Source organism: Coregonus clupeaformis, chromosome 20, assembly GCF_020615455.1.
Source record: "Coregonus clupeaformis isolate EN_2021a chromosome 20, ASM2061545v1, whole genome shotgun sequence".
In the NCBI taxonomy this organism is placed as follows: Eukaryota; Metazoa; Chordata; class Actinopteri; order Salmoniformes; family Salmonidae; genus Coregonus; species Coregonus clupeaformis.
Genome location: NC_059211.1, coordinates 59,644,570 through 59,656,717, shown reverse-complemented (window position 1 = coordinate 59,656,717; position 12,148 = coordinate 59,644,570). Strand labels below are relative to the sequence as shown.

At 40.4% G+C, this 12,148-nt stretch overlaps 1 protein-coding gene across 1 annotated transcript in view; it reads left to right on the top strand.

The window, feature by feature from the left end:
- The first annotated feature begins 492 nt into the window (after positions 1-492).
- rragd (ras-related GTP binding D) overlaps positions 493-12,148 on the top strand; it is a 36,596-nt gene continuing 24,940 nt past the window's right edge. Inside the window, exons 1-5 of the mRNA XM_041848201.2 lie at positions 493-993; positions 3,050-3,195; positions 3,634-3,780; positions 4,447-4,646; positions 5,550-5,664. Of these exons, the coding sequence (XP_041704135.1) occupies positions 843-993; positions 3,050-3,195; positions 3,634-3,780; positions 4,447-4,646; positions 5,550-5,664 (759 nt within the window). The 5' untranslated portion in view covers positions 493-842. The remainder of the gene's footprint in view (positions 994-3,049; positions 3,196-3,633; positions 3,781-4,446; positions 4,647-5,549; positions 5,665-12,148) is intronic.

Sequence of the window (12,148 nt, the reverse complement as noted above, 5' to 3'; positions counted from 1 at the left end):
TATTTTAATTAATACAAAACCTTCAATGGTAAATATGACGTTCATATATACGGGCTCCTTGAAATACCTCGCAGGGCACTCAGAGAACTAATCCATTGTTACAGATTCTTCCTCAAATACTCTGACAGTTCTCAGTTCCCGCTCTCTGCTGGGCCTATCAGAGTAGAGACTGAGCGTGGTTTAGACTTACTCAGCCAATCCGTTGGCGCACCCCTGTTGCCAGGCATAAGTTCTTATCATAACAACCTGTCATGGTGAGAAGAGCCAGCTCCCCTAGACACCATTCCTACGTCCAAGGATGGTTCACAGATCACAAAGGACCAGTATAGTCTAGTATTTGGAGACACAAATTCTTATCTCATTTTACCCCCTAAAACAGCTCTTCACATCAATCACAGCTTGCCAGGTGACACAACCCACATCAGCACAGTCCAGAATGCATTCTTTCTAAGTTAGTCATCCCATCAATTATGAGAATAATAAATCCCCCACACATCCGAAGATCTGCACGAGAGAAAAGCAATCAAATCCTGGTAGTTGATGGGACGAAACTTGGAGGTGCATGCTCCTCCAATATATTTTTGTGCATGCAAGTTTTGCCCCTGATCTAACCCGGCCCTGGCGTCTTTCCAACATGTCTGAATGCGGTGAATTGTTGCAGTGTTCTGCAATTTCTCTCGCGGGCGGACTGGTATGCTGGCCAGTGAGCCTGCTTCTTTCAGATGGAGGAAGAGGGGGGTGAAAGTTCATAATGGTTTGCACATATCAGGTGACAATGCTGTGGAAAAGTTGGTCAGCGTCTGTGGCTTAGCCTAGCCTAATCAACAGAAACGTTTAAGAAAATGACCAGCAGTAGCGAGGGGGTTTCGAAGTACATCGAGGTCCAAGACGATGGGGAAGACGATGATACATTGGCGATTGGTTATTACGATGACGACGATGACTTGGATACATTCACAGACGGGAATCTGGACTGTAGCTGCGAAGACGGAGGTAGTGGCTAAACTTTTCTCCCTCCGCGTCAGGAAGGTCATGAATATATTGACACAATGTTTTATTTTACTGTAGCCCAGCTATGTAGGCTACGGGGTGAATTGTGTCTAAACCCTTTGAAGTTCACTATTTGTGTAAAAATGTTTATGCATAGCGCTGCGTAAAATAATCTCTAAATGCTTTCATACTGAAAGCGTGGTCGTTTGGCAGCTACATTTAAATTATCTGCTACTTTAACCTACTGCGTCAACTAGGCTAGCGAGGCGAGAGCTGTGTTCACAAGACCGTTAGCCTATGCGAAACATGGTGTTTGTTTGCATGCTGGTGTGGGCGTCATGTTACCTAAAAAGGAATCATTGGTCAGTTTTGACTAGAAAAAGTGAAGCCTATGTCCTGTTGCGCCTCTCACTACAACACTGTTTGTTGCAAGCTGCATATTCACCGATTTACTGCATGACATATTCAGTGCATCTGGCTCTGCTTTACATAGTGTTATTACATTTTTGGCATTAAGCATTGTTTTTTAAAACTATTTGATAATACCTTTTATTAACGTTTAATAACCTATTACAATGTATTACCATTAAACATCTGCCAAAATATGTGCATGTATTGGAATAGGTATCTCAAACATTCTCACAAATCTACACAGACATCATGTTTGATCTTCTAAGACTTATATCCAGATTATTCTCGAATCTTTCATTTGATGCAAACAGATTATGACTATCCCTGTTTGAGGACTAAGACTGTGTAACCTGCAGATAGTGAAATTATGCATTGAGGAGTCAATCCAAATTATACTAGCTGATCAAATAAGCCACAGGAGGGTGGAATGTTTGCGCCTCAAATAGTACCCTTTCCCTATAAAACACACTACGTAGGGCCCCTGGTCAAAAGTAGTGCACTATATAGAGCATAGGGTGCCATTTGGGATGTAGCTTATGTCTGTATAATTCTACTGATTACTCAACTGTCACATGGTAGTCAGCGCCTCTCTAGATTCTCTCTCTCTAGTCTCAGAGATAGTGTTGAGAAATTCCACTGGGGATTTCATCATTCTCCCAGACAGTGTGTGTTCTGGAGTCTTATTCTGTTAAATGACCAGTCGCCACTGTCTCTTACATTACAATGATCTTCCAATAATTCTGCATGAACACATTTTCAAAAGCTCAGAGGTCCTTCTTAATTTTTTGTGAAAGACTATATCCAATAGATTGTTCGGTAACAGTGACCTCAATGCATACGCATTGGGGACGTTCACGTCATACCAGCCAGCCATTTGTCATGAATCAGTCCAGTCAGTGAAAGAATAACCAATAGAAAAGTTCATTTTCCCGAAGCTATAAACTCCTGAATGCCCCTCAGAATCCATAATATATTACCACTGAGGTGCTACCCCATCTCAACCACATTACATTACAGGAGTGCCAAGTCTCAGTATTGGTTTATGTCCCAAATGGCCGCGGTGACATAGAATGCAGACCACATTCTTCCCTCAGTAGAGAGCTATCAAGGTCAGAGGAAGCATGTGATTGGGCCAGCTCAGTGCCAGAGAAGGCACTGTCTGCATTACAAATGGCACCTTATTCTCTATGTAGAGGACTACTTTTGACCAGGGGCCCATAGGGCTTTGGTGAAAAGTAGTGCTCTAGAAAGACAATAGTGTGCCATTTGGGTCACAGCCACTGTGGCTCTATGGGCTGAGGAGATGATCTATGCCATGTGCCACACATCATACCAACTGTGCTGTGGGTCGGTGTTTGTCATCGGTGTAGGTGGAGCATATGTTCCCTGAGTATGTGTTGCTCTCCTATGTATTTCATTGGCTTGCATCTACACAAAATACTGGTATGTCAGTAACCAGGAAGTCACCATTGAGGTCAGAAGGCCTCTTTCACAAGGGAGTCCTGGCCAAGAAGGGCAGCTCAATAAAAAACAAAAATCATTCATCAGTACGGTGCATACACAGAAAAGACATAAATATCAATATTAATAAATACACACATTTGTCATGAAAAACATCCCTTCATCTCTCTCTCCCTCCCTCCCCCAGGTGGTTTCAGTGACCCCCTCAGTGGGGAGGTGAAGCCCAGGATCCTCCTGATGGGTCTAAGGCGCAGCGGCAAGTCCTCCATCCAAAAAGTGGTGTTCCACAAGATGTCCCCCAACGAGACCCTGTTCCTGGAGAGCACCAATAAGGTAAGATGTAACAGAGTTAGATCACACCGTAACCTCACTCCCCAGGTTGGAATGTCTCCACTCGTACTATCGAATTGACCCAACTGGCTGAGATGTTGTCAAGCGGGCGGTCACGAGACCGAGAATCCCTGGCACGGTAAAGGACAGTGTTCCGTCCCAGATAGACTATGGAAGCGATTCAGTTAAGCATGCACAGTGACTTTCATCACACAGACACTGTTGAGGCTTTTAAATCACGTTTGAAAACCCACCTTTTTAGCCTGGCCTTTTATTGATGATTTTACTGTTTTTTTACACTTCCTTTTTTATGTTATTTTATTCATCTCTTTTTATTGCCTTCTGTTTGTTTTTTGTCTCCGTCATTGTATTGTTTTACTGAAAAAAGTGTGTTGTGATTTTAAAGCCACTTCAACCAAAGTTTAATTTGATTTGAATAAGATCTGCAGAGAGGACGTGTCCAACAGTTCCTTCGTCAGCTTCCAGATCTGGGACTTCCCTGGACAGATCGACTTCTTCGACCCCACCTTTGACTATGAGATGATCTTCAGAGGAACAGGGGCCCTCATCTTCGTCATCGACTCACAGGTGACTACATGGAGACTGTGGTGTCCATGCTAGGGTTTCAAAGTTCCCAAAACATCCTGAAAATTCTCTGGTTTTCCATAAATCCTTGTTGAAGAATTCCAGGTTGGAGGATTCCCTCTGGGATCAATAAAGTTTGGTTCAGTTCAGTTAAATGTAATAAAGTTATCAGAACTTTCGAGCGTACAGTGAAAGTAGAAAAGCAACGTCTCCTAGGTCTCTAATGGATACTAGAGGTTGTTAGATGTGTTCCACACCTCTTTGATAAGGAGTCATGCTGTGAGAGCTTCAATCAGCAATCGGGAATCCTTTTGGTGACTTGGCTGTCTTTGAACCATCTATGTGTTATTGAAGTGCTAGGGCCAGATCTCATCTAAGTCCTTGGTGTTATGTATTGTGAATGCATCAAAAGGCATTTATGCATTTGTATACAACAATTCTATTAATGTTTAAAGCATGCCTAGGGTGTAGCCTCGGATGCCCAGACATCGCTCACGTTGACAACGAGACGAGATTTGGAAGGATGGACTCTAGCGACTACTATGAGTGTAATACTAACCATATAAGGCACTATAAATGCATTATTTACACACAGGCTGTTCATAGAAAGCGTTACCTTCCCTCTGTTATAACCGTAACTGTCCATCCTGTCCCCCTGTCTGTCTCTAGGATGACTATGTGGAGGCACTGAGTCGGCTCCACCTCACAGTAACCAGGGCCTACAAGGTCAACCCAGAAATCAACTTTGAGGTGTTTATCCATAAGGTGGATGGGCTGTCGGACGACGCTAAGATCGAGAAGCAGAGGGACATACAGAAACGGGCCAATGACGACCTGGCTGACGCTGGCTTGGAGAAGATACATCTAAGGTAATTCCACAGATAGAACAATGAGCCAGATATTTCACCAGATGTATAAATATGAAGCATCCGGTTGGCATTTCCACTAACTACCAAATATGGTGATGAGAGGAAGCCAAGTGGCCTGGCAGTGGGAGAAGATGGAGCAAGATGGATTTTGGCCGACATTCTTAAATTTTTCTCATCAATTAAATATTTGAACTCCATAGAGTTTTCTGTTTCCAAAACTAAAATCTGTAACAAATAGAGTGAACAGTTTTTTTTTTTTTACTTTACCTTATACCCTTTGCCAAAGTTTCAAAAAATAGCATTGTTTAGAAGGAGTACAAGGGCGAATTGAGTTGTTGGACACGCAAACTTCACAGAGTAGGCGTTCCCTAACGGAAATATACAAATAAATGCTAGAACTCGACAATAGGATCTTACTAGCTCGTGCTTGGCTCTGCCCGCCTCCTTGCTTGTTCTGCCCACTATGATTAATTTGCTCCCATTGGAAATGACAGGCTCTGGTCTATCTTGGGTTAGTTATAAAAAATCTTTGGTAATACCGTCAGCTGCAATTTTGTAAGATGGCTATCACGTCCCCCAAGGGCCAAATCTGTGGTGGTTCCATATTGAAATATTTCAGGGTAAATAAATCTACCTCTGTAAAAAATTTGGCGCTTTTATCACAAAATGCACAATCAATTTGCTTATCCGCCCGACTATAAGGAGGTGTTTTCAAATGAAGCTACCATAGCATGGATTACTAGTGTGTGGCCAGAGTGTTCTTTCCAAGCTACATTACCTCAATTTTGTTCATATTCATTATTGCTATGCACTGGTGAGTAGATCCAGTGTAACTGCTGCTGTAGGTGGTTACAGTTATACCCAATTGAAAGTAATTGACTGCTTTCCCCTTTGACCCTTCAGTCTTTACCTGACCAGCATCTATGACCACTCCATATTTGAGGCCTTCAGCAAAGTGGTTCAGAAACTCATCCCTCAGCTGCCCACTCTAGAGAACCTGCTCAATATCTTCATATCTGTGAGTACACTCAACTGTCCTCAATTAGCTTGATATCTGTGAGTATACAACTGTGTGCTGTTTAAAGTCGCAGTTTAAAGGAAACCGAACCATGGATCAAAGTTTCTCCTGGCCGATAGACTACTTTCAGGGTGAGAACCATCCAACATTAAGTTGTCAAAATACTGAACCTACCCTTTAATATCTTTCTATGTGTGAATACACAGAACTGTCCTCATGACACAACCTCTAGAGTGATTGCGTGAGTGAGTAATAGGGTATAATTCAGGCAAATGGCACCCTATTCCTAGTGCACTTTGAACAGGGCCCATAGAGACCAACCAGGCTGGTTATTTGGGCAGAATTGCTTTGACAGAAGGCCTGAGAAAATAAAGCAGAAGCCCATCTGTATTGTAATCTGGTTAATTTTGTTCTCAGCTGAATGTGAATGACAGCATGGCACTTACAAAGCCAAGGGTCGTGGGTTCGATTCCCGCTGGGGCCACCAATACAAAACATTTATGCACGCATGACTGTAAGTTGCTTTGGATAAAAGCATCTGCTAAATGGCATTTATTGTTATTATTATTATTATTATTATATTATTATTGCTGAATCATGGTTTATTATGAACACTTTGAATTTCATCCAGAAGGTGGCAGTAATAGGTAAGAATGGCAGGGTTTTGTAGAAAGAGGGTATTATGCCATTGTACAGTGTAGAGAGAAGATTGAAAATAGAATACATAATTCAATTAATTTATTGTATACACATTTTTTTTCATTGATGTTCATTTATAAACAAGCTGCACAGAAAATAAACAACATGAGAGATATTGGTAACTGACATCTTACAGTAGGTGAAGCCAAAGTCATACCCTTACCTTCAGTTTATAACTACAGACATATGAGAAAACATCTTCCTATGAATTAAATGATTATTCATATCACAGGTAGAAACCTTTCTTAGAAAAATATATTTCAAAGTGATTTTATGCTTATATTCATAGACATAGTTTAGAATATTGAGGCAGCAACTGCCTCTCTCTGCGTTTGTGCCTTCTTCAGTGTAATCAGCAAAGCGTTTGTAGTATCTTGTTAGTCTGTGTATGTTAATAAATAAGTACAGTACATGAGAAACCATTAATCTTTTAATGGACATTACATTAGCAATGTGCATGCCCCGCCCACCTGAGGATCTGTCTTTTTCAGCCATCTATTTCCTGTGTTTGAGGGGTTCAAATGCACTTGCCACTTAAATCTCGCTGGATTGATTGCTTTCATTTTACTCCTGTGACTCTTTCATACTCTTGCTGGTGCCTGTCGCTTTTTCCTGTTAACGTTACAATGTTTGTAATGACCTGTCAACACACCCTGGTAATGGCTGAAATGGGCTCAATGGAATACATTGTCTTACTGTTGAATCTATAAGAGTGCTAAAGTTTCTTTGGGGATATAACACACTGTCTCGACACTTACATCACAAGAATGAGAAGAAAGATAACTTTATTTTGATGGGTGTAAATTTTTTGTAGAATTGAAAAAAGTAATAATTGAATACAGTTGAAATGATTACAAATTAGATGCGCTGAAATGAGCACTCAGATTATAGTGATATTATCTCTGATCTCGCAAACAATGTAAAGCTGGGGTTCCCAAACTTTGATATTACATTTTTTCTCGAGCCCACCATGTATTTTGTATTATTTTTTTTATCAACAGCCAATGTTTATTTAATTTTTTGGGCTATGACAGTCAGTCGGACAGTATTTTTGACAGTATTTCAATCTGAAGACAGTATGGTTTGAAGTGACTGAAATGCATCAGAAAGGTATTGGGAAGTTCAGAAGATCATCAGGCAATAATGTTGTATGATCTTCTGTGTAGAAAAGAAAATCATCATTGATTATGTTATTTCCCCCCGTCTGATTTAGTGCCTGGTCTTGTCCACTCGGTTCTAATGGCTTGTGGGCATATTAGAGGGAAACAGTACGTACATACATACATACATGTTCTTATCTTTCAGTGATGGGGTCATAATATTTTGTAGCGTTAAACCATTCAAAAGATAGAGCCACATTCGTAGGAAGAAAACAGAAATCACTCTATTTATTACATCCGCATCTAGTGGCTACCGGAGGTTACGGATGTAACCCCGGTTCTAATAACCAAACACACATTTTTGGGGCCGCGACAGCAAGTTGGGGAAACCATGACGTAAAGTATGTTTAGATAGGTGTAATCTACAGCCAAGCGTGTTGATTTTTAATCTGAGGGTATCCTGCTACTGACACACTTGTTGAATTACACACTTGGTGAACGTGACAACAACATTAATTAATGAGTCTAGACAGCGCAGGTGAGTGCAGGTAGGGTAGACAGAGCAAGTGTTTGGTGGTTGCAGCCCTCTTCCACCAATTTATGTTAATGTGTTCATATATGCAAATAGAGCTGGTGTATTTATACAATTTAGGTACATATAATATTCTTTATTTTAACACCAAATATTTTTTTTAATACCTGATGCAATAAGAAAATTTATATGTGCCTTCAGAAAGTATTCACACCCCTTGACTTTTTCCACATTTTGTTGTATTATAAAATAGGATTAACATTGATTTAATTGTCATTTTTGGTCAACGATCTGCACAAAATACTCTGTCAAAGTGGAAGAAAAATTCTAACATTTATGAAAACAATTTGAAAAATAAAACAGTAATATATCTTGAATAGATAGGTATTAGGGCTGTCTCCGACTAAAAAATCTTGGTTGACCGAGAGTCGTCCTGTTCTTTCGACCTATCGATTGGTCGACATGTTTAAACTTATTTTTCCATATACAGTGGCTTGCGAATGTATTCACCCCCTTTGAAGATGCAAAATATTTTTTCTTGTGAAACAAACAAGAAATAAGATAAAAAAAACAGAAAACTTGAGCGTGCATAGCTATTCATCCCCCCAAAGTCAATACTTTGTAGAGCCACCTTTTGCAGCAATTACAGCTGCAAGTCTCTTGGGGTATGTCTCTATAATCTTGGCACATCTAGCCACTGGGATTGTTTCCCATTCTTCAAGGCAAAACTGCTCCAGCTCCTTCAAGTTGGATGGGTTCCGCTGGTGTACAGCAATCTTTAAGTCATACCACAGATTCTCAATTGGGTTGAGGTCTGGGCTTTGACTAGGCCATTCCAAGACATTTAAATGTTTCCCCTTAAACCACTCGAGTGTTGCTTTAGCAGTATGCTTAGGGTCATTGTCCTGCTGGAAGGTGAACCTCCGTCCCAGTCTCAAATCTCTGGAAGACTGAAACAGGTATCCCTCAAGAATTTCCCTGTATTTAGCACCATCCATCATTCCTTCAATTCGGACCAGTTTCCCAGTCCCTGCCGATGAAAAACATCCCCACAGCATGAAGCTGCCACCACCATGCTTCACTGTGGGGATGGTGTTCTCAGGGTGATGAGAGGTGTTGGGTTTGCACCAGACATAGCGTTTTCCTTGATGGCCAAAAAGCTCAATTTTAGTCTCATCTGACCAGAGTACCTTATGCCATATGTTTGGGGAGTCTCCCACATGCCTTTTGGCGAACAACAAACGTGTTTGCTTATTTTTGTCTTTAAGCAATGGCTTTTTTCTGGCCACTCTTCCGTAAAGCCCATTTCTGTGGAGTGTACGGCTTAAAGTGGTCCTATGGACAGATACTCCCAATCTCCGCTGTGGAGCTTTGCAGCTCCTTCAGGGTTATCTTTGGTCTCTTTGTTGCCTCTCTGATTAATGCCCTCCTTGCCTGGTCTGTGAGTTTTGGTGGGCGGCCCTCTCTTGGCAGGTTTGTTCTGGTGCCATATTCTTACAATTTTTTAAATAATGGATTTAATGGTGCTCCATGGGATATTCAAAGTTTCAGATATTTTTTTATAACCCAACCCTGATCTGTACTTCTCCACAACTTTGTCCATGACCTGTTTGGAGAGCTCCTTGGTCTTCATGGTGCTGCTTGTTTGGTGGTGCCCCTTGCTTAGTGGTGTTGCAGACTCTGGGGCCTTTCAGAACAGGTGTATATATACTGAGATCGTGTGACAGATCATGTGACACTTAGATTGCACATATGTGGACTTTATTTAGTTAATGATGTGACTTCTGAAGGTAATTGGTAGCACCAGATCTTATTTAGGGGCTTCATATCAAAGGGGGTGAATACATATGCACGCAATACTTTTCTGTTTTTTATCATTTATAATTTTAAATAATAATTTTGACTATTTTGTGTATGTCCATTACATGAAATCCAAATAAAATCCATTTAAATTACAGGTTGTAATGCAACAAAATAGGAAAAACGCCAAGGGGGATGAATACTTTTGCAAGGCACTGTATAGACAGACACACACTATGTGTTTGAATGAAATCAACTACATATGCACTGAGCTTGTCTGATGCTTTAAGCAAACTATTTGATTAAATAATTAAGACACACAAATGACACAAGAAAGAGCCCGATGGTCACACTGTGTTAAAAAAATGACAGCGAATGCCTTTGTGACTGGCGTACGTTGTCTCGCTCTCCTCCCTACTGCAGTGAAAAGGCACCACAGCACAGTAAGTGTTTATTGCACTGTCTGTGCTGAAGCTGCAACATCTTTTCAGCCATTTAGTTTCTTACTTGCACCTGTACACAGCTCATCTGTAATTAGCCCACCCAGCTACCTCATCCCCATATTGTTATTTACATTGTTATTTATTTTGCTCATTTGCACCCCAGTATCATCTTCTGCACATCTATCACTCCAGTGTTAACACTAAATTGTAATTATTTTGCACTATGGGCTATTTATTGCCTTACCTCCATAACTTACTACATTTGCACACACTGTATATAGATGTTCTATTGTGTTATTGACTGTACGTTTTGTTTTTTCCATATTTAACTCAGTGTTTGTTGTTTTTATCGCACTGCTTTGCTTTATCTTGGCCAGGTCGCAGTTGTAAATGAGAACTTGTTCTCAACTGGCTTACCTGGTTAAATAAAGGTGAAATAAAAAATAAATAAAAAAATAAACACAGTAACTCATGACAGGAAAATGGATGCGGAGGACTTGAAAAATAAACTCGAAATGGGTGAATGTTTACTGGTTGCTCAGGAGGGAAAGGGGAAGTCAGATCTTGCGGGTACTATTTAATGAAGCTGCCAGTTGAGGACCTGTGAGGTGTCTGTTTCTCAAACTAAACACTCTAATGTATTTGTCCTCTTGCTCAGTTGTGCACCGGGGCCTCCCACTCCTCTTTCTATTCTGGTTAGAGCCAGTTTAAACTGTTCTGTGAAGGGAGTAGTACACAGTGTTGTACGAGATCTTCAGTTTCTTGGCAATTTCTCGCATGGAATAGCCTTCATTTCTCAGAACAAGAATAGACCGACGAGTTTCAGAAAAAAGTTATTTGTTTCTGGCCATTTTGATCCTGTAATCGAACCCACAATTGCTGATGCTCCAGATACTCAACTAGTCTCAAGAAGGTCAGTTTTATTGCTTCTTTAATCAGCACAACCGTTTTCAGCTGTGCTAACATAATTGCAAAAGGGTTTTCTAGTGATCAATTAGCCTTTTAAAATGATAAATTTGGATTAGCAAACACAACGTTCGATTGGAACACAGGTCTGATGGTTGCTGATAATGGGTCTCTGTACACCTATGTAGATATTCCATAAAAAATCTGCCGTTTCCACCTACAATAGCCATTTACAACATTAACAATGTCTACACTGTATTTCTGATCAATTTGATGTTATTTTAATGGACAAATTTTTTTATTTTCTTTCGAAAACAAGGACATTTCTAAGAGACCCCAAACTTTTGAACGGTAGTGTATATACACTACCAGTCAAAAGTTTGGACACACCTACTCATTCAAGGGTTTTTCTTAATTTTTACTATTTCTTACATTGTAGAATAATAGTGAAGACATCAAAACTATGAAATAACACATATGGAATCATGTAGTAACCAAAAAAGTGTTAAACAAATCTAAATATATTTTATATTTGAGATTCTTCAAATAGCCACCCTTTGCCTTGATGACAGCTTTGTACACTCTTGCATTCTCTCAACCAGCTTCACATGGAATGCTTTTCCAACAGTATTGAAGTGAAGGAGTTCCCACATATGCTGAGCACTTGTTGGCTGCTTATCATGGGAAAATCAAAAGAAATCAGCCAAGACCTCCAAAAACAAATTGTGGACCTCCACAAGTCTGGTTCATCCTTGGGAGCAATTTCCAAACGCCTGAAGGTACCACGTTCATCTGTACAAACAATAGTATGCAAGTATAAACACCACCACGCAGCCGTCATGCCGCTCAGGAAGGAGACACGTTCTGTCTCCTAGAGATGAACGTACTTTAGTGCGAAAAGTGCAAATCAATCCCAGAACAACAGCAATGGACCTTGTGAAGATGCTGGAGGAAACAGGTACAAAACTATCTATATCCACAGTAAAACGAGTCCTATATCGACA